General features: G+C 38.0%; 1 protein-coding gene across 3 annotated transcripts in view; it reads right to left on the reverse strand.

The window, feature by feature from the left end:
* RPRD1A (regulation of nuclear pre-mRNA domain containing 1A) overlaps positions 1-26,519 on the reverse strand; it is an 81,631-nt gene that overhangs the window by 26,530 nt on the left and 28,582 nt on the right. For 2 of the 3 annotated variants that reach the window (XM_011974438.1, XM_011974436.1), the window contains exons 2-7: positions 22,638-22,696; positions 15,298-15,427; positions 12,602-12,708; positions 12,420-12,517; positions 9,381-9,507; positions 9,098-9,273 (exon numbers count right to left, since the gene is read on the reverse strand). In XM_011974438.1, coding sequence (XP_011829828.1) covers positions 9,098-9,273; positions 9,381-9,507; positions 12,420-12,517; positions 12,602-12,708; positions 15,298-15,427; positions 22,638-22,695 — 696 coding nt within the window. In that variant the 5' untranslated portion in view covers position 22,696. The remainder of the gene's footprint in view (positions 1-9,097; positions 9,274-9,380; positions 9,508-12,419; positions 12,518-12,601; positions 12,709-15,297; positions 15,428-22,637; positions 22,697-26,519) is intronic. The other variant, XM_011974435.1, reaches the window with a different exon arrangement.

Genomic DNA, 26,519 nt, shown 5'->3' on the forward strand with positions numbered 1-26,519 from the left:
TGTGGTGGCTCACGCCTGTAATCCCAGCACTTTGGGAGGCGAAGGCAGGTGGATCACCTGAGCCCAGCAGTACGAGACCAGCCTGGGCAACATGGTGAAACACTGTCTCTACAAAAAGCACATAAATTAGTCGGGCGTTGTGGCATTCGCCTGTAGTCCCAGCTACTCAGGAGGCTGATCCCCTGAGGCCTGTGAGGTCAAGGGTGCAGTGAATCATGATTGTGCCACTGTGCTCCAACCTAGGTAACAGAGTGAGACCTTGTCTCAAAACACACACACACACTTCACTGCTACCACCCACTGTAGTTCAGGCTTTTACTGCTCAGAACATAAATTTTTGTAATTAAGTTGCATCTGGTCTCCCTACTGCGAATCTCTCTCCAATCCAATCCACTCAGCAACTTTAACCATTTTCAGACACTGCCAACACCACCACTCCTTTCTTCCCTTTGGCCTGTTATCAACCTCTACTGGGCCTGACATTCAAGTGCCCTCCACAATGTGGCTCCAAACTACTTTTCAGTCTCATCTAACTTCTAAGAACTGATACAGTAACAACAAAATGTAGTCTTTGTTACCAGTTTATTAAGGACTTCCTTTGTCTCAAGAAAATGTAACTGCCCATATGCATCATTTTAACCATCAGAGTTCCACGAACGCCTCTCTTGACAGTTATTAGTATTAGTATTACATTTCCATTCCATGAATGAGTGAACAGGCACAAAGGGCAATAGACTGTAAATTCCTCTCTGTTACAGACTTTGATGTAAAAGAACGAACACTGGCTTAAGGACTCTGGTTTCATCTGTAGCTCCAGTTCTTCCACTAGATGGCACTTTTACTCTGACACTTTTACTCTTTACAAATTCAGTACTTATACAATGCTATGGATTACTACCGTTCATTTTTTATTCATGTTATTCTCACATATTGTTAGTGTTATTCTCCTACAAAAGGGAAAAAAACACAAGCTGGTAAAATAATTCTACAATTTCAAAATGATCATTTACTCCTTTGTTCAAAATGCTCAGCTGCAGCTCTACAAACTGCATGCCTTGAACACACAGCCCACTTAAGACTTTTTAAGTATTGGACTCTACTAAAATGATTTAACCAATTATGTTGGATATAAATTTTATTCAAAATCCTCAAGGGTCTTTCAATCATTTTTATTTATTAAAGTATCATTCTTTCCTGATTTAGTTGCAAATAAGTTATCAATTTAAAATATATACATCTTGCAGGTTACATTTCTAATGGCATTCATTTACTTAACACAAACACCTGAGTGCCTACCAGGCGACAGAAACTACTCTAAGCATTGAGGGTATGGCAATAAACATGAAAAACAAAACAAGGTTCTTCATCTCATGAAACTAACATCCTAGTGGCAAGTGCACATGAAAACTAAGTATATAAAGTATTAGAAATAAATAATATGGAAGAAAAACAAAAACCAAAATGACAATGTAATACAGTTGGGAAGAGGGCGCCAGAGGAATGGGTAGGTGGGACCAAAAGAAAAAGATGTAGGACTCTCTGAAGACCTGACATAGGAATATAAACCTGAGTGGAAAAGGAGCCAGCTAAGGAAAGAGCAGGAGGCAAGGGCATTCCAGTCTCTCTCTCTTAACAATCAGCAAAGCAAAAACTCCGATTTTAGAACATGTCTGATATGCCTGAAAAACAAAATGCACGCCAAGGAGATGATACAAGATGAGGTTAAATGGTGTCTGTTATGAGTTCAAAATAAGATCCAAAAGTGTATCGGGGGACCATTGATGAGTTTTTAAAGAGGGGTGTGATGGGATCTTATTTCTTAAAAGATCCATATGGTTGCAATGATGTAGGAAGTTGTGAGAGGGAGCAGGAAGATCATCTTTTAAGCTAGGTAATACATGACAACCACTTAGACAGGGGTCGTTTGGCAGCAGTTATGAAACACATATGTTACAGTTCTACTTAATTAAGACATAAAAAGTCTTCCATTTATAAGATAGAGCAAACCCATGTTTATCTGCTCCCTCCCAATAAGTCACTAAAATAATAAAGCAATTTACACAGGCAGAAATCCATAAGGACAGAGGAAAGTGGACCACAGCACACAGACGCCAAGAACCTGCTGGAAGGCCGGGTGTGGTGGCTCACGCCTGTAATCTCAGCACTCTGGGAGGCTGAGGTGGGCGGATAACTGAGGTCAGGAGTTTTGAGACAAGCCTGGCCAACACGGCGAAACCCTGTCTCTGCTAAAAACACAAAACTTAGACAGCCGTGATGGCACGCACCCATAATCCCAGCTATTCAGGAGGCTGAGGCAGGAGAATCTCTTGAACCCAGGAGGCAGAGGTTGCAGTGAGCTGAGATCATGCTACTACACTCCAGCCTAGGTGACAGAGTGAGACTCCATCTGAAAGAAGGGAAAGGGAAAGGAAGAACGAACCTGTTGGAAGATGAGGACAACTGCAACAGGAAATAATGACCAAAAGTAATGCAATTCATCCCAAGGAATTGTGGATACGTTCCAGACTTTGAAGTACCAGCCTCCTTAATATGTAACGATGAGTCTTAAGGTTGACAATAAGGATCAACTAAAACTCTTTACACAAATCTGGTAAAACCCTAATCCCACAGAACTAAAAGATGGTAGAGAGAAACTCAGCAAAACAGTGTGTGCATTTAGGGACCCAAATCACAGTGCTAAGAGGTAAAGCACTGTTCTAAAACAGATGTCCTATGTTATCTAACCAGTAAATCTGAGGTGTTTCCCTCTGGAGAAAATGAATGGCCTTGGACAGAAGACATATAGATAATATTCAGAAGTCATCAAAGACGGCAATAAGACTGGTAACAAGGATCAAGTCTTTAACATGAATCAGCGATTTCATCTTTAGAAATTTATCAGAAGAATTAACAGTATCAATATATACGGGTGAAAAGTTAAGTAAAGAGATGTTCCCTGAAATTCTGTTAAGAATATAAAAGCAATAAAAATAGGCAGTCTGAGCAACATAGCAAAACCTTCTCTCTGCAAAAAATAAAATAAAAAATTGGTCAGGCGTGGTGATGTACACTTGTAGTCCTAGCTACCTGGGAGGCTGAGGCAGGAGGAGTGTGAGGTTACAGTGAGCTGATCTTGCCACTGTACTCCAGTGTGGATGACAAAGTGAGATCTTGTCTATTAAAAAAAAAAAAGTAACAACAGAGCAGTTAAATAAATTATGATACATCCATATATTCAAAGAAAAACAATGACATGTAAGATGCATATAATGTATTACATGAAAACAAAAGGACAGAAAATACAGAGCCCATAAACAGGGCTAAGTCTTTTGCTTAAGAAACTTTTTCCCTATGATAGAAAGAGATTACTTGTATCATTAACAACTAAAAGACTCGATTCCTGAAAAAACTGAGTTAAACATAAAATATTTTAGACAATATTTAGACCTCAAAAATATAAATCAAGAAACTAGTCACATGCTTCTTTGAAACATCCACAGAGCTGCATCTTACCAAATTCTCAATTTAAATCAAATACAGGCATACCTTGTTTTATCATGCTTCATTTTAATGCACTTTCAAGATATTATGTTTTCTTATAAGCTGAGTTTGTGGCAACCCGGCACCAAACAAGTCTACAGGTACCATTTTCCCAAAAGCATGTGCTCACTTAAGTGTCTGTCAAATTTTGGTATTTCTTGTGCTATTTCAAACTGCTTCACTATTCTTATGCATTATGGTAATCTGTGACGAGTGATTTAAGACAGCAAACTTAATCCACACACATTGTCTGTGTTCTCACTGCTCCAGTGACTGGCTGTCCCTGTCTCTCTCCCTCCCTATTTGCTGAGACACAATATTGGAATTGGGTCAATTAAGAATCCTACAGGTATCTCACTTTAAACCAAAAGCTAGAAGTAATTAAGCTTAGTGAGGAAGGCATGTCAAAAGCCAAAACAGGCCAAAAGTTAGGCCACTTGCAGCAATTAGCCAAATTGTAAATACAAAGGCAAAGTTCTCGAAGGAAATTAAAATCGCCACTCCAGGCCAGGTGTGGTGGCTCATGCCTGTAATCTTAACACTTTGGGAGGCCACGGCAGGAGGACTGTTTTGAGTTCAGAAGGTCAAGACCAGCCTGGGCAACATAGTGAGACCCTGTCTCTACAAAAAAATTAAAAATTAGCCAGGCATGGTGTCACATGCCTCTATTTCCAGCTACTCAGGAGATCGAAGTAGGATTGCTAGAGCTCAGGAGGTTGAAGTTGCAGTGAGCCGTGATCAAGCCACTGCACTCAAGCCTGGAGAAGAGTGACACAGTATCTCAAAAAAAGGTGGGGGACTACTCTAGTGTACACACAAATAAGAAAGCGAAAACAGCCTTACTGGTGATATGTAGAAAGTTTTAGTAGTCTGGATAGAAGATCAAACCAGTCACATTCCCTTAAATCAAAGCCTAATCCAGAGCAAGGCCCAAACTCTCAATTCTGTGAAGCCTGAGAGAGGTAAAGAAACTACAGAAGCCAAGCTTGAAATTAGCAAAGGGTTTATGGGGTTTATGGAAAGAAGCCGTCTCCATAACTTCAAAGTACAAAGTGAAGCAGCAAGTGGATATAAAAACTATATCAAGTTACCTAGAGGCTCTAGCTAAGGTCCTTGATGACGGTGGCTAAACTCAACAACAGATTTTCCATGTAGAAAAAGAGCCTGGTACGGGAAGAAGATGCCATCTGGGACTTTCACAGCTAGAGAGAAATAAATGCCTGGCTTCAAGCTTCAACAAACAAGCTGACCCCCATTAGGAGCTAAAGTAGCTGATGACTTTTAAGCAGAGGCCAATGTTCATTTACCATTCTGAAAATTCTAAGGTCCTTAAGAATTAATTATGCTAAATTTACTCTGCCTGTGCTTTATAAATGAAACAAGTATGGATGACAATACATCTATTTACAGTATAGTTTACTGAATACTTTAAGCCCACTGTTGAGACCTGTAAAATATTACTATTGGCCAGATGTAGTGATTCCCACCTGTAGTCACAGCACTTTGGGAGGCCAAGGTGGGAGGACTGCTTGACCCAAGAGTTCAAGACTAGCCTGGGCAACATAGCGGGAACTCTTCTTTACAAAACATTTACAAATTAGCCAGGCATGGTGGCACACACCTGCAGTCCTAGCTACTTGGGAGACTGAAGCAGGAAGATAACTTGTACTCATGAGTTCAAGGTTACAGTGAGCTGTGATTGCATGACCACTCCAGCCTGGGCGACAGAACAAGAGCCTGTCTCCAAAATAACAACAGTAATAAATTACTATTCATTGACAACGTACCTGGTCACCCAAGAGCTCTGATGAAGATGCACAATGTGACTAGTGTTCATGCCTGCTAACACATGTGTTCTGCCACTTATAGATCAAAGAGTAATTTCGACATTCAAGTCTCACTATTTAAGAAATACATTTCATAAGGCCATATAGCTGCCATAGTGATTTCTGTGATGAATATGGGCAAAGTAAACTGAAAACTTTCAGAAAATGATTCACAATTCTAGATGGCATTAAGAACATTCATGATTCATGGGAGGAGATAAAATACCAACATTAACAGGAGTTTGGAAGAAGTTTATTCCAATTCTCATGACTGACTTTGTGGGGTTCAAGACTTCAGTGGTGGAAATAACTGGGATCTGCTGCAAACAGTAAGAGAATGAGAAATAGAAGTGGAGCCTGAAGATGTGACTGAATTGCTCCAATCTTGTGAAACTTGTTGATGAGGAGTTGCTCCTTATGGATGAGCAAAAAAAAGTGGTTTCCTGAGACGGAATCTACTCCCAGTGGAGGTGAAATGACAACAAAGGATTTACTAGATAAAGCAGTAGTAGCAGGGCTTAAGAAAATTGATTCTAATTTTGAAAGAAGTTCCACTGTAGGCAAAATGCTATCAAATTTACTGCATCCTACAGAGAAATCTTCCAAGAAAAAAGTCAATTGATACAGCAAACTTTATCACTGTGTTAATAAATTGCCACAGCCACCCCATCCTTCAGCAATCACCACCCTTATCAGTCAACAGCCATCAATATCGAGGCAAGACCCTCCACTAGCAAAGAGGATGACTACCAGAAGGCTCAGATGATTAATTTTTAGCAATGAAGTATTTTTAACTAAGATATACACATTTTTACGTGTAATGCTAATGCAAACTTAGACAACAGTAAAGTGTAAACATAACTTTTGTATGTACTAGGAAACAATGTCAAAATCAAAATGTCATTTTAATTATCCTATTCATGTATGCCTTCCAAGACAATAAGCTAACCGAACAACAGTTTATACAATACTTTCAACTTCGGAATGGTAACTGATTCCTATAGCAATCCCTAAAATAAATAAATGTAAACTAAATTTATTACTAATCTATTTTAACAGTTATCTGCTGTATGTGTGCATGTGTGTGTGTGACGGAGTCTCGCTCTGTCGCCCAGTCTGGAAGGCAGTGATGTGATCTCAGCTCACTGCAACCTCCACCTCATGTTGGCCATGTTGGTCTTCAACTCCTGACCTCAAGTGATTCGCCCAGCTCAGCTTCCCAAAGTGATGAGATTACAGGCGTGAACCACCACACCCAGCCCAATAGTTATCTGCTTCTGCTTGTAACCAACTATAGTCAGAAGTTTTAAAAATAATGATTAAGGATTTCTTAAAACACAAATTTTAAACCACTTCATGTTTTCATTCATTACACATGCTTTAATAATGGCTTCCTTAAGAAATATGAAATGGCCAATTCCTGAATTGATACTTTAAATTTATGTTCCATTTTCAAAAAAGCAGCAACTAATGATACATCAGTATCTGGTCAATCACAGTTAATACTCAAAGTTACAGTAGATGAAAATTATTTGATGGTATCACAGCTGATTCAGAAAATATAAATCTTCGCCTCTTAGTCTCAACTTCAAAGTGATGCCACCTACTTGGTACAAAAAAGTCTAAGTATCTCAAATCATTTCCACATCTTCTACAAAGGAATAACAGTTCTAAGTGATAATTTACAAAGAGTTCTGTGGAATAACTTTCAAGTTTATTTCTCTACTTGTAAAGAGTATTTCTTTACTTGTTAAAAAAACAGCTGAACATAATTGAGGTGATTTCTTCTTTATAATATAAAATCCAGTTATGCAGAATAACAACAATAAAAGTTCCTAGAAAGCTTTATTTCAAGACAATAATTACCTCTGAGGAGAGGGAGCAGAAAAAGTTGGAAAAATAGGGCTTTAGCATTTGCTGTAATCTTAGATTTAAGTAAAAACAGGAAGCAAATGTGTCTTTTTGATGAAGTGCACTGGCTCTGGAGGCAGATTCTCTGGGTTCCAAACAACTCACTAGCTCTTTGTGACCTTAGGCAAGTTAACCTCCCTGCGCCTCAGTTCTGTATCTATCAAATGTGGATAATACATCCTGCTGTATAAGATTAAATGAGTAGATTATGTGAAGGGCCGAGAATAGTACCTGACACATGAATGTTAACATTATTATTATCATCAGCCTCATTATCTATGACTGTTATTATCATCAGCCTCATAATCTAAGACTACCATCTATGAAATGTGGCTGGAAGGCACTGGGAAAAGAGGGGATTATGCGGAGTGGCATCTGATCTATTTTCTACAGTTACACTTCAAATATAAGTTCTATTTTTGTAAACAGTGACAAAAGACCATCATCATAAGTGAGAAAGTATAAAGAAGAATAAAGTTACAGTCTTCTCTTCAATTTTCAAAAACATGAGACAATACAGGCTTTGGGGTTTGATATTTATTTTTAGCAGGAAGAATACACTAATGGTGATGACATCGTTAGAAGATACGCCCATGTCCAATATCTGCAACAGAAGCTCAATAGAAGTTAAAGAAACCGTACTGAAACACTAAAGACAAAAATTGTATGACATTACTTACCCTTAATTCTGTGGACAATAAAACAAGTAACACTATGTTTAAGATTGAGGTTTCATCACAAGGTGAAATACTGGCAAGTCAATTATCAAATTCATCTTTTTAAGAAAACCATCTTTTCCTTTCCATGTAGAAGTGGGCAACATCTTCAAAGGTAGAGCATAGTGCCCGCCAACAATTATCATCTGAGGGTATTTACATGAGCAGAGAAGGAGTAAATTGAAAAGGAGTAAATTGAGAGCCAGGAATTTGAGGTGGGAATAATTAAGTAGCAGCTCTCATTGGTAGCAATGGCAATCTAATCTAAGCACCATTTTTGGCACAATTAGAGACTGCTGAATCAATAACTAAACACGAATAAAAATAACTTAATGGGGTAGTACCATGACATTCCTACAGATTTACAGTGAGCTTTCTGTAAATAAAGGGATTCAAATAAGAAATTCTCCTACATATTATTACAATAAGAAATTGCCACAGCAATACAAGTTAAACAAGAACTCATCAACTGAAAGATTTTTTTTACATAAAACCAAATCTGGCTCATGTATCCCTAACAATTGCTACTCTAATTAAAGGAAATATGAGCATGGTTTTTTTTTTTATTATCTCCTGCACTCCCAGATTTCTCATCAGCAGTACTATTACTTAATTTACAGGAGCAATGAATTTCTACCTAAGGGTGTGAGCCGGGAGTGGGGCTGGGAACACGTAAGCATTAGAATCGGTGGGTGGAATTAAGTGAGTAATTTAAAGACTTAATGGTGTACCTAAAAGACTACATCTTCTCAAAACAGAAACTAAATAAATCCTACAAGTTACTGCCACCTGCTATTTTCCTATTATTTCTGTGATAGACAAGGGTTAAATTGATAAGACAAATTACAGTTGCATGGAATTTCACAAGAATAATTTTTAAATGCAACCAATTTTGCTAATTCCAAATTTCTAAGTTTACTTGCAAGGTTAATTTCGTTCAAGTAGAAGAAAAACCATTAATACAAGGAGAAGCTTACCTAGGCTACTGCCTAAAAAGGTCTATGTTAAAAAATGCAAAATGTGCATATAGATTAAAATATTTAAAAATTCCTAACAAAAAGTAAATTAAATAAATAAGCACTAAAGAAGAAAAAGGTTACGCACTTCCAATTTATGCTCTTTCTCTGCAAGGGCTTCCTTTTGACAACGAAGAAAATCTGCTAACATTCGAGTGAGTTGCTTCCTATCATCTATTTCTGCCGCCAATCTGCCATTGTAATCTGCCAACAACATACACGCATCCTCTACCATTTTGGAAAGCCTTTCTCCAGATTCTTTATCTAAGAGAAGCACAGGATAATAAAATATTATACAACAAAAACAATGACATATGCTGTTCTCTCATCCAACTCCCAAAAATGTTCTGGATCACATTTTCTTTTCTTACCTGTTATTTTATCTAATAGAGATACTTCTTGGACTTCAACAGGTAAAGAAGCTATCCTCTGATGAACTGCTGCATCACCTGAGGCTGCATTTTCTAGATCTTGTAATGCTCTAACGAGATCTAGAGTCTAAAAAGTACACAACTTCAGAACCAAAACAAATTAAGTTTAAACAAGTGCAAAAGACTTCAATTTCATATTTTTTCATCCCTATGGGCTATTTACTAGCACAAAGCTTCTAATATAAACTGCTTTTGAAGACAATCAATTTCTTTTATATATTAAGAAAAAAGGAAGCTATACTATGTTAGGTGTTGAAAATATAAACAAGACAAGGCCCTAGACCTTGAAGACAGCTTACTCCAGTGGTAGAGACAGAGTGTAAAAATAATTATCTGAGTACTAAAATGAGGTAAGCAACTGATTTATATGGCAAATACATCAGTGGTAAAAGAGAAGGTAGACTTTAACTTCAACCTAGAGAATACAAGTTTTATGTATGATATATTCATTACATTATCATTGTACACGAGATTTTTTTTAGTATTAAATTGGATATTAGGGAAAGAGGGTTACAAATCATCTACTACAACACAGAAGAGTCTCCCAGATTTCATTTCTAAGTGCTGTAATTAAAGCCCAAGAGAAATGTAGTTCCGGAATATGTTCAAATACGATATCTTCAACTACCCAATGGCTTGTTAATAAGATCATTAAAATATTTCAAAATTCCATAATCTGATGACTAGTATTTACATATTGCTTAACCAGTACTGAAATTATTTTATCATTAAAATATTTTACTTCCACTGTTTTCATACAAGCTATAATTAGGAGGGAAGAGCAACTCTTTGCTGGTGATTTCACAATTTATAATGTCTATAAAGTTATTCCAAAGAAAAACAATTGAATTTTATTTTACTAGTCTCCACTCTCCAGCCCATCTTTTTCATCTTTCTTTCTTCTTTTAATTTCTAAGACTAGATTCAGAAACACTAGGAAATTATACATACGCTTTAAAAAATATATGATATTAGTAATTCTGTGTATATATAAAGATTTTTAAACTATTCCCTTGAAAAAAATGGTAGCACATGACAAATGATCAAACGTGGTAGGAATCAATGAAACTAATAAGAAATATACTATCCTACGTGTGCCCACTCATTAGAAGTGTTTAAAATTTCAGTATTTTAAAAAATAATTTCATTGTAAGATATATCCCCTCTACAATTCAAGTGTGCTTAAGAGTAACAACAATTACCAGAAAGCTTGTTTCTCATGTTGCCCCAACTAACTACTATTTTTTAAATCATTCTTAGAAAATTCTAATTGCCTGGAGTTCTAAGAAGAAATCTGGCTTTACTGTCTTGGCAATGCATTGATGCTTTAATTACAACCTGATCTCATCACGCCTTCACAATCCTACATAAGTACATTCTAAGTTCCCAATGCCTGATCAAGGATCCGGTAAGAAAGCAAAGTTGTATGAAACAACACTAAGCCTAGTACTTTCTACTAGAGGAGAATGAAATGAGTTTAACCGGATCCTACAAAGAGATTTTAGCCATTCTTATAAAGAATAACACATACAAAAAATGAAAACCACAAAGCTGAATCATTGATAATTAAGCAGCACAACTAATCTAAAAAACGGTCATTATAAAACAAAGAGCAATAGCATTTTATACAAGTATTAGAGAAAAGGCAAATGATTACTTAGAAACATTCCTAAGATATGCAACTGTGGTTACTCTTTCATCAGGGAGAGTGGAAGAGGCCAGATCCTTTATCTAGAACTCAGGCAAAACACTGTTCATGGAATCATGAGGCTCTTAGCCAAAAATGATTTTCTGTCATGAGTTATTACCAAATAGGAAGAGACATAACTCTTAGCGTTTGGTTGTTCCAAATGTTATGTTTTTATCACTTTTCTATTCAAGCTCTTGTCCATAGTGGCCAGCGGGCTTCAGCATTCCTATCACTGAACAAACAGGTAGGCTGACTCAGGTCCTGGCCTTGGTCTCATTCCTTCTGCTTCTCCAGTACTCAGACTAATATAAATCCACAGTTACAGGTAGTAATTGATTGTATTTTTTTTCAAGCTCCCTTTATGGGGGAAAGAGCTCCTCCAAGCCTCTGATTTTATTCAGTGAATTTGGGTCCAGTCCTCTCACTCCCACGGAGCACTGTGAGTTCCTGTTGTCCTTGTGAGTTCCTGTGACCCTAGAGGATACAAATTTCTGGCAACCCCATGTCTGCTTCTGGACCAGGGCTCAGCAGGAGCCAGGTTTTGTCTCACTGCACTCAGCCACTCTAACACTACTTTTTTACATTTAAAAACAAAAATACTTAAAGGGGCAGTGTTTAGGTCCAAGAATGAAAATTTTAGTGTACATAAATCATATATGGGCCGGGCACAGTGACTCATGCCTATAATCCCAGAACTTTGGGAGGCCAAGGCAGGAGGATCACTTGAGGCCAGGAGTTCAAGACCAGCCTGGCCAACATGGTGAAACCTTAACTCTATTAAAAATACAAAAATCAGCTGGGCTTGGTGGCCCATGCCTGTAATCCCAGCTATTTGGAAGGCTGAGGCAGGAGAATCACTTGAACCCGGCAGGCAAAGGTTGCAGTGAGCCAAGATAGTGCCACTGCACTCTAGCCTGGGGTACAGAGTGAAACTCCATCTCAAAAAAAAAAAAAAAAAAAAATCATATAACAAAATAGGCATGTTTTATTTTTAAAAGAATCTGTTTAAATAGCTGAAATCTCACCATATCTAACCATGCTTGGCAATTAAAAATCCTCTTTCTATGCAAAATATGATTTCTATGCAAAATATACAATATATACAATATACAACATACTACATACTACATTAATTTGTTAATCAGGAAATAAGAGATATTCATGTGGCTTCTTTCTTATACCCAAAAGTATAATAGAAATCAATTTACAAAAGTGAAACAAAATTAATAAAGCTTGGTGGCAACATGAAGTAGAAGTCTGTAACTCTTTTAACAGGGTAAAACTTCTACCTGTGGTGGTTCACTTGGAGATCCCAGAGAGGAACAGTTTTCATTTTCATCCACCTTTATCTGTTCATAAGTTCGCTTCCTAGGCTTCTTATCGCCATCTGAAATGAAAGAACATTTAAGTTTTAATGAAGAATACATTTTAATGAAGAGATCAAGATAAGAGATCAGGATTCTACACTTACACAGAGCTTGTTTAAGTTGTTCCAACACGTCATTTTCATAAACAGACCTTTCTTCCCAAATAGATAACACTCTTCCAAGGTGCTTCTTACAACTTTCATCAGTTTCACTAAAAAAAAAACAATAAAAAAAAGAAAAATGTTAACAGTAAAAATACATAGTGCTATTAAAAAGGTAATGGTAACTTTAAAGATAATCAGACATTCATTCCCTGGAAAAAAACTGTCCAAATATCTACTTAGCATCACTATGTGGCCAGCAGTTCAAAAGTGAAGTGATCAAGACATACTGCTTGCTTCTAGTAAACATTTTATAAACATATTATTAAACAACCAAAAAAAGTTTAAACTGTAAAAGTTTTAGTACTGGCTACTAGGGATTTTCCTATCCTAATGGGGGCTAGACATAGGGCTAAGGAAGATTTCTAATGGATAATTTTTTAATTTACTCAACAAATATTTATTGATCCAGTTACTATCTTTGACATGGAGATACAAACGCAGCTTACGGCAGCTGTTACTTTATAAGTATCACAAAAGAGAACAAAGTGCTTAAGACAGACCTGGCCCAGTTTAAGAGATACTCGGAAGAGTATTTAAGGAAATGATACTGAATTTGAGATCTTAAGACTAGACATATGGGGAAACGAAAAACAGACTACTCCCAACTGTTTCCTACCTCCTTCACTGCTATCACTGTAGACTGAAACACTATTATTTCTTGCTTAGAATTCTGTAGTCTTCTCACGATCTCCCAGCCTCTACTCTTTTACTCTATTCTGTACAAAGCATCCTAATATAAATCAGGTTATACAGCTCTCGATCCTCCAAGAGCTACCAATCATATCAAAAATAAAACCAAAATCCTTACTCTGGGCCACAAGGCCCACATGCTCTGCTTTCTGGCAATCCCTCAGTACATACTCCCTAATACCATATAAATTTCCTTGCTAAGGTCCTCAAACATGTCCAGCACACAGCTATCTCATTTTTTTTGGCCACATATTCTCTCTGCATAGAATCCTTTCTGCCTAGTCAAATGGCTCATTTCATCCCTTCCTTTGGTCTTTGTTCAAATGCCACCTTCCCCAAATTGTTGTTCTTTATCTCATCACATAACTGAGCACCCTCATACCATCTAGTTCCTTCCCTGCTTTGTATCTCTTGCTAGCATTTGTCATCTGACATTATGCATTCACTCATCTCTCTACTTTATTACCTTTGTCATCCACTGAAATGTAGGCTCCAGTAGACCAAACTTTGGCTTGGTCACTACTCCTCAGTGTTTTTGCATATAGTAGGCAGCCAATAAATATTTTATTGAATTCTAGGGAGGGGCAACATATATATAAGCCTTAAGGCAGAAAGAACTAAAAATTAAGGTTAATTTAGCTTAAACTGTAGACTACAGATTGTGTGGAAAAAATGTGAGACAGGAGTCTGGGGACATAGGAGTGCCACAAAGGAACATCTTAAGTCTTGCTCAGGACTTTAGACTTCATCTCTAAAACAAATGAGAACCACTCAAAAGCAAGGAAGTATTATGACTAGTTCTGCAACTCTGTTTAGTTTTCTAAAGAAATTAAACAATACTAAAGACTATTGCAATTATACCAAAAAGACATTATGGTAACTAAAAGGGAAAGAAATCCAAAGAACTGAGTCAAGGTGTACTATATGAGATATGGGGAGTGAAGGAGAAAGAAGAGTTTAAAGATAACACAATTTCTTGCACAGGCATCTGGATAAATCGAGTTGCCATTCCAGAGTATAAAACCTACGGGAGGGGCAAGTATGGCGGGAAGCAAGGACATAATGAGTTCTGTATCAGACACAGCGAGTCTGAGATATCTGAAGACGCATACGACTAAAAATGTCAAAAGGCAATTGGGCACACAGGTTTGGAACAAAAACTCTGGACTGGAGCATAAAACTATAAATCATTAAAGTGTGGAGAATAACCAAATACATGCAATGTACAAAATTACCCAGAGGGCAAGTAAATAATAGAAACAGGCTGGGCATGGTGGTTCACGCCTGTAATCCCAACACTTTGGGAGGCTGAGGCAGGTGGATCATGAGGTCAGGAGTTCAAGACCAGCCTGGCCAAGATGGTGAAACCTTGTCTCTACTAAAAACACAAAAATTAGCTGGGCGCAGTGGCAGGTCACCTGTAATTCCAGCTACTCAGGAGGCTGAGGTAAGAGAATCGCTTGAATCCGGGCAGCAGAGGTTACAGTGAGCCGAAATTGCACCACTGTACTCCAGCCTGGGTGACAGAGTGAGACTCTGTCCCAAAAAAAACAACAACAACAAAAAATAGAAACAGTACTAAGTGCATATGGAAATATTCGTTACAAGACTGACAGCTATATAAACACACAAATTTTTAATTGTATACCTTCACTCATTTTTAATGAAGTTCATTCCAATATAGGAGTTGGTTCTGGTCTCTTAAAGGAAAGCTGTAATTCAAGTACTGCAAAGGCCCACCTTAGCAACAGTTCAAAAAATATTTTTCCTTCACAGAAGGCATGTAATACATTTATAAATGCCATGTAGAAGGAAGTCTTTTCAAATAAAAGCATCAAAGAACTATATTCCCTATTTTTTATTTTAATAGCTTAAGGCAAATTTTAGTGAAAGGATATATGGTACGTTTAAAACAGATTACCTAATACCCAAAACAATGATCATACCTTGAAACATGCTTAAAAGCCTCCACTATAACTGGTGCAAAATCTTTTGTAAACTCTGGTCCCTTCCTCTTGCTGTTCTGTATGACATCATTGGCTAGGTAGAGAAAAGTAAGCTTCCTGTTTGGTTTGGCTGAAAAATAAGAAAAAGTTAAAAATCTACTTAAAACATCTTTACTTGGACAAACTTTCTCAATAACTGAATTAAGCATTTTGAGAACTAAAATAACCCTACTAACCTTATGTATCTTTTCAACCCTAGTTTCTCATTTTACTACCAACTAACCAGAGTCACTGCTGCTAAACTCACCAGAACGACTAATGTCTACGTAAAAATGCATCTCGGTGACTCCTGTCACCTAAATTTTATCTATCCTGTTACTAAATTTTAGTAAAACCATTACAAATTATGAAATACAGTCATTTAAAATAAGATGGTGATTGGTCATGTTATTAAGATGGCACCCGAAATCCTACATTGAATTTAGGATTGTTTTAATAGACATGTTAATTCAAAATCATTGTTAAGCTACTGTAAAACAACAGAAGAGCATGAAATGTAAAACAGGTTGAAAGAGACATCCCTTCAATCAATTATACATTTTTTGTTTACGCAACAAATATTTGCCAAGGTAACAGATTAACTGCTAGGGAGAATAAATGGGAAAAGTTTAGATATTTCTGTCTTTAGAATACATGGCCATAAATTTTAAACTGAATTCATTGTGACAAAAATATTCCCCTACTCACTATGCTCTGTGGGTGTCATCATTTCTCTAAGGAAGTAGACGAGATTTCAACAGTTGTGGGCCAGAGTACATTTTTACTGGTTACAATGTTAAATAGCATAGTAGTACTGAATATGACTCAAACAAGACTATACATAAGGAAAACAGTGTTGAACATAATCTTTTATACTATTATTACATTTTACTAGAATTAAACTTGAATCACTCAACGTAGTACAATCATATTCAGAAGCATTATACCTTGTGGCATCCATAGTACAACGCTGTAGGAAACTTATGGTCAGGACCAATTATGCAGTATCCTATTGATGTGGGCGATCTTATTGGATTTAAGACAAAAATTTTGATCAGGCTACATGTGGTCTTCTAGACGTTAAGAATTCAATTTACAAATTTAAGCATTCGACATATTAAAAAGTCACCTCTGAGTTCACATCATTCTTGAGGTACAACTAGAAGCCCAACCTTCTCACATACTGTCACAACTGATCAAACTTTACAAAACCTGTGCCATGCCACTGTATAACCTGGTTTGTCTGTTTAAACTGCTGTCTACCACTTTTCCTGCTTTTGAAAGTTGCTGGCATGGAATAAAGATAAGAAGAGATGGCAATAACAGAGACCAACTTCTGGTTTTCAGGCTCCTTGTCTGGTTAGATAAACCACAGTGTGTAACTGGTTAAGGTATCAGGACCCTTTCCTAACATTCAGTCCTGTCTCTTTTTTACCCATCCCTGCCCTCTCAATCTCACCCACAAAATAGGTTGGTATTATTCAATCCAGGTTTTTGCCTTCCCAGTGTCAAATGAGTTTAGAAACTCAAATTTGTATTATCTAATTGGGAGGTTGCCTGCAATACTTTTGAATGGGTACCTGAACAAACGGAATCCTTTCACTGCTCTTTTACTATGTGCTACACACTATTCCAAGCACTTTACATATATTATCTCACTTAATCCTAACAATATGTCTCTATTTGGCAGTTGAACAAAGTCAAAAACGTTATTTGCCCCCAGGGAAATAATGAGGAAGAGATCAGCCAGGATTGGAATCCAAAAAGTCCAACAGCCAAGCAAATCCCTCTTAACAACTAGACCATGCTTCCTGTCATAATTAAAAGGGCATGTTAACCTTTTGAGACTCAAAAGTAGCAACTCAAAAGAAGAAAAAGATAAAACAATGCAAAACAAAAAGTAGCAACTCAAAAATATTTTACAACATTAGCAGCATTATTCACAATAGCCAATAGGTAAGAGCACTGATCAATGAACAAACAAAACGTGAATTATATATTCAATAAAGTATTATTCAGTCTTATAAAAGAAGGAAATGTTGACACCTGTTACAACATAGATGAATCTTGAGGGTACCTGTCTCTTATACACATCTAGATGTGTATAAGAGACAGCTATTAATACATGTTACAACATAGATGAATCTTGAGGATACCATGTCAGGTGAAATAATCGAGTCACGAAAAAAGACAAACGACTGTCTGTTCTACTTATTGGAGGTAGTCAAATTCATAGAAAAAGAGAGTAGAAGGGTAGTTGCCAAAGGCTGTGGGAATGGGAGGAGAATGGGAAATTATTAATGGGTACAGAGTTTCAGCTTTGCAAAATGAACAGTTCTGGAAACTGGCTACACAACAATGTACTTACTACTACTGGACTGTACACTGAAAAAATGAAGATGGTAAATAATATTTATTACCACAAAAACAAAAAAACTTCAGTGTTTTTTTTTTTTTTTTGAGACAAGGTCTCGCTGTCTCCCAGACTAAAGGCTCACTGCAGCCTCGACCTCCTGGGCTCAAGCAATCCTCCTGCCTCAGCTTACCAAGTAGCTGGAACCACAGGGGCATGCCACCATGCCTGGCTAATTTTTTTTAACTTTTTGTAGAGATAAGGTCTTACTTTGTTGCCCAGGCTGGTCTTGAACTCCTGGGCTCAAGTGACCCTCCTATTTAGGCCTCCCAAAGTGCTGGGATTACTGGTGTGAGCCACTGTGCCTGGCCCTAGAATGTTTTTTAAATTCATGGGTTAATTTCTCAAAGAATCCAGAATTACTTTTACAATATACACTAAAATAAAAATTTACAAGATTTAAAAATATATTTACCATTGTTTTCCAAAGGACAAATTCTGTATTAGATGATTGAGCATAGGGTCCAAATACCAAGATACTATTTTTGCTTTTATCCTTGTAGAACCAAGCAAAAATATGAAAAATACCCAGCAATCATCACAACTTATGCCCTTCCCTAAATTTTCAGGGAATGAAATTTACTTCCATTTAAAATTATGTGTCCCTATACATACAACAAATAATTAATGGTGGTAATCACAACAAGCAATGTAAGAAAATTACAAAAAAAAATTTCAAATGAATTTTGATATTTTTAAAAATAACAGAGCCATAAATTGTTATTGAAAGAAAAACAGAAAGCTAACAGAAAGGGAAAACAAACCATTTCATAATTCCTCAAAGAAATGCCACTGGTGTCAACAAAGAATATAAGACTAAATGACAGGTCTGACCTAGTTAATTCCTATATTTCCATTGCTCATGGGGTTCCTTCCAAAAACACCTGTTTTCCAAACCTTCCATTCAATTTAAATAGCATTTATTATTTTAATGTTTTCCGTGTACCAGGTACCACTCTGAGTACAGACTAAAATTAACCTTTCCTGTTCAATCAGGAGTTTGCAAGTTTCATACAAATTGGCAGATGATAGGTCACATCACTAAAATGTTAGTTCTTTTTTTTCCTTTATTTTTTCTCCCCATGAATATATCACAGCAACACAGAAACAATCATAAATAATATATACTTGTGATATGGTTTGGCTGTGTCCCCATCCAAATCTCATCCTGAATTATGGTTCCCATAATCCCATGTGTCATAGGAGGAACCAGGTAGGAGATAATTGAATAATGGGGGCAGCTACCTCCATGTTTTTCTCATGTTAGTGAGTTCTCATGAGATCTGATGGTTTTATAAAGGGTTTTCCCCCACTTCACTCTGTACTTCCTGCCGCCGCCATGTGAAGAAGGACGTGTTTGCTTCCTCTTCTGCCATGATTGTAAGTTTCCTGAGGCCTCCCCAGCCCTGAAGAACTGTGAGTCAATTAAATCTATTTCCTCTATAAATTACCCAGTCTCAGGTATTTCTTCATAGCAGCATGAGAACAGACTAATACAGTAAACTGGTACCAGGTAGTGGGGTACTGCTGTAAAGATACCTGAAAATGTGGAAGTCACTTTGGAACTGGGTAACAGAGGTTGGAACAGTCTGGAGGGCTCTGAAGACAACAGGAAGATGTGGGAAAGTTTGGGACTTCCTACAGACTTGCTGAATGGCTTTGACCATAATGCTGATAGTGAAGTAGACAATGAAGTCCAGGCTGAAGTGGTCTCAGATGGAGATGAAGAACCTGTTGGAAACTGAAATAAAGGTGACTCTAACTACGCTTTAGCAACAAGACTGGTGACATTTTGCCCCTGTCCTAGAGATCTGTGGAACTTTGAAGTTGAAATAGATGATTTAGGGTATCTGGTGGAAGAAATTTCTAGGCAGCAAAGCATTCAAGTGATTTGGATGCTCTTAAAAGCATTCAGTTTTAGGCATTCACAAACATGGTTTGGAATTGGAACTTATGTTTAAAAGGCAAGTGGAACATACAAGTTGGGAAAATTGGCAGCCTGAGGATGCAATGGAAAAGAAAATCCATTTTCTGAAGAGAAATTCAGGCGGGCTGCAGAAATTTGCAAGCAACAAGGGGCCAAATGTTTATCCCCAAGACGATGGGGAAAATGTCTCCAGGGCATGTCAGAGACCTTCATGGCAGCCTCTCCAATCATAGGCCCACAGGCCAAGGAGGAAAAAATGGCTTTCTGAGCCAGGCCCAGGGACTTGTTGCTTTGGGCAATCTCAGGATTTGGTGTCCTGCATCCCAGCTGCGCAAGCTCTAGCCGTAGCTAAAAGGGGCCAGGGTACAGCTTGGGCCATTATTTCAAAGGGTGCAAGCCCCAAGCCTTGGTGAGTTCCAAGGTGGTGTTGGGCCTTTGGATGCACAAAAGGCAATAACTGAGGTTTGGGAACCTCCACCTAGATTTCAGAGGATATATGGAAACATATAGATGCACCTAGATTTCAGAGGATATATGGAAACACCTGGATGTCCAGGCAAGTCTGTTGCAGCAGTGGAGCCCTCATGGAGAACCTCTACTAGGGCAGTGCGTAGGGGAAATATGGGATTAGAGTTCGCACATGGGGTCCCCAGAGGGCACTGCCTAGCAGAGTTCAAGAAGAGGGCTACTGTCCTCCAGATCCCAGAATAGTAGATCCACCGACAGCTTGCATTCGTGCCTGGAAAAGCCACAGGCAGTCAACATCAGCCCATGCAGGAGCTGCCCAAGGCAGTGGGCGCCCACCCCTTGCATCACCGTGCCCTGGATGTGAGACAGGGGTTTTGGAGCTTTAAGGTTTAATGGCTGCCCTGCTGGGTTTCGGACTTGCGCGGGGCCTATACACCCCTTGTTTTGGACAATTTCTCCCTTTTGGAACAGGAGCATTTACCCAATACCTATGATACCCCCATTGTATCTTGGAAGTAACTAATTTGTTTTTTATTTTACAGGCTCATATGTGGAAGGGACTTGCCTTATCTCAGGTGAGACTTTAGACTTGGACTTTTGACTTAATCCTGGAATGAGTTAAGACTTTGGGGGACTGGTGGGAAAGCATGATTGGTTTTGAAATGTGAGAAGGACATGAGACTTGGGAGGGGCCAGGGGTGGAATGATATGGTTTGGCTGTATCCCCACCCAAATCTCATGTCAAATTGTAATCTCCACATGTCAGGGGAGGGGCCTGTCTCAGGTATTTCTTCATAGCAGCATGAGAACAGACTAAAACAGTAAACTGGTACCAGGTAGTGGGGTACTGCTGTAAAGATACCTGAAAATGTAGAAGTTACTTTGGAACTGAGTAACAGGCAGAGTGGGTGCCATGACTGTAAGTTTCCTGAGGCCTCCCCAGTGATGCAGAACTGTGAGTCAATTAAATTTCTTTTCTTCATCAATTACCCAGTCTCACATAGTTGTATATAGCAATGTGTGAGGAGACTAATACAATCACCTAAAAAGTTGAGCACATCCCCCAGAAGGGGCATGGTAATAAAAGTTCAGTTCATCACATAACCAGGAGACAGTTATAAAACATACCACAAACAATTCAACTAAAAGATCAATTACCAAGCTTCAAAAAGAAATCACAGTATGCACTATTAAACAATATGAAGCAGACTTAGTGAAAGGATTAAAACATCATCTCTAGTTCCACTAATTCATAATCAGTTCATAGTTTTAGTTGTTCATAATGGTAGAAAGTGGTAGAAGTGGTGTTACCTATTTTCTTACATTGCAGATACCTTATGTATATTCATTTTTATATGCTGCACGATATCATAATCTAATTAATCATCCATGGTTTATGAAGATTGAATTTAAAACTACAGTAGATGGCAATGCTGATAAATACAATAAACAGCCAAAATCCTGTTATCTATAAACATAAGAACCATCGTTCCAAGGGAAACCTTCTATATGGAAAGCAGCAGCAGGAAATTGAATAAGGAAACACACACACACACGCATGCACACATGCACATATACACATACACACAAAAAATATGTACATGTACATATACACACACATACATATCAATGGGAGGAATGAGCATTACTGCAGGTCTCGTACAAGGAAATCAGGAGAAAAGTCATTTTGAAAAAAAACTATTAAAGATTTATTAACAATTACTGGACATCCTCATTTATTTCCCTGGTAAAATGAACGACTATAGACTAGAAAAGGTTCTATATATCCTGCTTATATAGTATATACATATTAAATCCTCAAATTTTAAGTATAATTTAATTATCTTCTCTAAGTTTGAGTTGGGTGGAACTATAAATGCATTTAACTAAAGGATAATTATAAATGATTAAGGTCTCATGCCACTCATACAATCAACAAATAATTACTTGGTATCTACTATTCACAGACACTGCATTAGCTACTAGGAATAAAAGACGACTCAACAGTCAAGTTGATAAAAGCCTACTTAAGCCTTATGTGTAAATGTGTGATGAAGCATTAGGGAAAAGAATATCCTTGGCAGAAAGAAGCTCCGCTCATGACCTAATGAATGCACTGTACATTATATATGAGGGAATAATGAAGTGTAAAGCTGGAAAGAAAGGAAGACTTAAACTAAATACCAAGCTAACAAGTGTTTCAGCTTCATTTTGTAAACAAAAAGAGAAGTATTGAAGTTTTAATTTGGGAGCAGGGGCGAACAGGAGACCCTGAGGTACATCAGGAAAACTAGAAGTAGGTAACACTGAACACTCAGAATACTGCAATAGGCAAGGAAAGAAGAATTCAAAACTAGAGTTGTGATAACAGGAATTTTGCCTTTCATTTTTCTATGTAGTACCTCCTTTCCCACATCTAATCACCCCTAAAAATGTCTAAGCTTTTTAGGGAAGTGGTACTTACACAGAAGAAAAGTGTTTTTATTAACTTACAGTAAATTCCTGTTTGACAAAATCTCCAATTGTAATTTCTCTTTTGTTGTACCTCCATTCTAAAAGGAAGCAATTAACAAGAAAATATTTACTACACCTTTTAGAGTTAAATAGTTCTTTACAGTAACTGTCTTTCAGAATGAACCAGAAACACTGCTCAATTTCAGGTGAAAAAAAAGAATTCCACATAAGGGTTTAATGCAGAACACTACATTAAGTATCTTGAAGTTGAGTGAAATTCAAATGCGAATTGAAGAAAGGTTTTCTGCATAGTCTCAAAAATACTAGAAAAATTAATCAAAAATAACTTGTTCCTAACTTTCTGGATAATCTTCAGGTTTTCTCAATTATCGCCTATACCAGCTCCATTTATAAAAATTTTTTTAAATAATAAATTTTTTCATTAATAATCCCCACGTACCTCTCCTGAAACCAAGGAGTTAATTATGTAGCATTTCCTATTATGTACGGCTTTTAAAAGGCCCTAAACTTATCTTCCATCTTCCACCCTTTTCTCTGAATTCCTTGGTATCCTCATGCTTTTTTAAGTCCTACTACAGTAATCACTCTCCCCACAGCAGGGCTATCTCCAACTTACTAGACTGTCTCCCAAGTAAACCCTGTTTCTTTTAGTTCAGAAAAGCATGGAGATGGATCTAATTCAGTTCCTTAACCCTGAGATAATTTTATACCTAAGCATTCATTTTAAAAATGTAGTGCAACAAACAAATTAAAAACACACGTTTGTGGAAATCAGCATTTTCTGAAGCAAAAAAAGAAAGGTCTGTGCTGTGTAGACTTGTATCCTGAGAGTGTTTCTCTGAACCTGTTTCCAAAACAACTTCAAGACTTTTCCTTCTGCCTGTGGCATTGTGGGGAAGACACGTTCCTATGGATGGATAGGTGGTTGTAAGCCAAAAACTGCTTTAAGTCAGTCAACATCTTTGTCACAGAAAGCATATAATCAATAGATGATTCTTCAATGGATTCTATCTGTCCCAGACAGGACAAAGAGTTCAGTCAGACACAGCTGGCTGCTTCTCCACAGCAAAGGTGGGTGAAAAGTGGGTAGAGGTGATGTACTCCTGTACTACTGCCAAGAGGTATGATTTGGCAGCCTATTCCTTGGAAGAGTTCAGGTTCACATTTCAAATTACACAGTAGGGACTGATCCTGTCAATTCTTGCTTACAAGCCTTTGAAGATTTTCTACTGTTCTCCAGACAACATTTTAAAATTCTTAATATGCACCAAAGGCCTTAAACAAAGAGGTCTCCACCATCTACACTACTCTTCACATCCAACACTATCCTCCAACTTCCCCAACTTCTACCATACTTTAGACCTCAGTTAAATGGGTTCCTCCAGTTTTCCCTGACCAACAACACCACACAGGTTAGGCAGACCTGAGATGCTTTCACAGCACTCCACACTATTTCTATGGCACATCTACCCTAACTATAATTATTTTTATTTCATGTAGTGCTTCCCAACTAAACTAAGTTCCACTGAGAACAATGACTGTCAAATCTACCAAAATCAAACCCAACAGCTAGCTCCTAATTTGATCAACGTTTACTGAATACATTTTGGCCTAGACCTGTGGCTTTAATTACTTGTCCCAGTAACTTAGTTTCTGATCATTAACCTCAGCCAGCACAGGAGACAGGAACACATGTAAAATTACACTGCTGTCAGAAACCGCAACAATTTTTAATTCAGATTATGAAAGACAAACTTCCTTAGCACTCTTATTTGTACTTTTTTAACGTATTGAGTTCAACTATTTTCATTTTCCTTCCTTCACTCTACAGTTCTCACAAAGCAATAACTTACAGAAAAACAGTCAAGACATGTGCACAGGAAGTACAAAAACAGAAATGTTAAATAATTAAAACCAACTACCATTTTCAACCTACTAAAGTCTGACACGAACTAAAACTGACAAAAGTATGGGTGAGATGACCAAATTTAGATACCTTCAGACACTGGTGGTTAAATCATAAATTAGTACAACCTCTCAGAAAAACAACTTGGTAATATCTATCAGAATTCAGAAAACGTAATTGCACATAGCTTCTTGACCTTACAAATTTTACTTGTAAGAATTTATCCTATGGATATATTTCTCATAAATGCACAAAGAAATCATTAAGGATATTCATGACAGCATCAAGAAAGAACTGAATAAACCATGGCACATTCATACAATCCACACAATATTCTGCAGCTGTTCAAAAATAAAAGAGATTGATGTACTGATATGGAAAAATATCAAAGACATAGTATTAAGTTACACACAAACACAGTAAACAATAACTATATCTTTGGGAAAGACCAAGAAGAATCTGGGGGGAAGAGGCGGCGTTACCAACAAAGAATTAAGTTATAAAAGAGAAACATATAAAATATATATTAAATGATTACTCTGAGCCTACATGCTGAAAAAGGCTTCAGCATAGGGCTGGCCTGGTACTCCACCAACCGACTTCGTTGTGTAGGTGCATTTATCCATGGCTTCTCCTGTTTCAATGCTTGGTTAAGGAGAACAAAAGAATATCTAGGTCCAAGCAAAGGAACATCTTTTCCATTCTAAAAGGCCAAAGGAAATTCAAATTGCTGAGAAGCTTTCGTAAACAAAATAATTTTTAAAACCTTGGTTTCAGTATATGCAACAAATGAATTATAAAAATTCTGAGACGAATAAACTTCATCCTGGACCATTAGACCACTATAAAATACACTGTCAAGTGGAACAGTTCTGGAATACACACCATACCCATTTATTCACATTACACTTCTAGAATGAAATTGAGACTAAAACTTTTGCTTTTTTACAAATAAATTGAAAGAAATAATACTGACTACAATTTTTATGACCTGAGCAGTGTTCTAAAAGTTTATTATGTATCTCATTTAATCTTCAAAACAACCCTACAAGGTAAATTATTCTCATTTTACCAACGATGAGAGGTGACAACGTGCTAGCAGCCCTCACTCTCAGCGCCTCCTAGGCCTCAGCGTCCACTCTGGCAGCACTTGAGGAGCCCTTCAGCCTGCCACAGCACTGTGGGAGCCCCTCTTTGGGCTGGCTGAGGCCGGAGCTACCGCCCTCTGCTTGTAGGGAGGTGTGGAGGGAGAGGCGCTGGCAGGAACTGGGGCTGTACGCTGGCGCTGGCAGGCCAGTGCGAGTTCCCACGGTCGCAGGCTCGGTGGGCACCGCCTGGCCGGCTGGCGCCGCCAGCCCAGGGCAGTGAGGGGCTTAGCACCCGGGCCAGCACCTGCGGAGGTTGCGACGGGTCCCCCAGCAGTGCTGCACCGCCAGTGCTGCACTCAAATTCTCGCAGGGCCTTAGCTGCTTCCCCGTGGGTCAGGGCTCGGGACCTGCAGCCTGCCATGTCTGAGCTCCCACCCTGTGGTGCGCTCCCGCACAGCCCGAGCCTCCTCAACAGGCGCTGCCCCCTGTTCCATGGCGTCCAGTCCCAGCAACAGTCCAAGGGCTGAGGAGTGCAGGTGCGGCTGGGGACTGGCAGGCAGCACCGCCTGCAGCCCCAGTGCAGGATCCACCAGGTGAAGCCAGCTGGGTTCCTGAGTCGGATGTGAATTTGGAGAACTTTTATGTCTAGCTAGAGAATCATAAATACACCAATCAGCACTCTGTGTCTAGCTCAAGGTTTGTAAATACAACAATCAGTCTTTGTATCTAGCTCAAGGTTCGTAAATACATCAATTGGTACTCTGCATCTAGCTAACTCTGTGTCTAGCTAACCTAGTGGGGACTTTGAGAACTTTTCCGTCTAGCGCTCTGTGTCTAGCTTAAGGATTGTAAACGCACCAATCAGCACTCTGTGTCTAGCTCAGGGTTTGTAAATACACCAATCAG

The sequence above is a fragment of the Mandrillus leucophaeus genome, unplaced genomic scaffold, assembly GCF_000951045.1.
Source record: "Mandrillus leucophaeus isolate KB7577 unplaced genomic scaffold, Mleu.le_1.0 Scaffold145, whole genome shotgun sequence".
NCBI classification, from domain to species: domain Eukaryota; kingdom Metazoa; phylum Chordata; class Mammalia; order Primates; family Cercopithecidae; genus Mandrillus; species Mandrillus leucophaeus.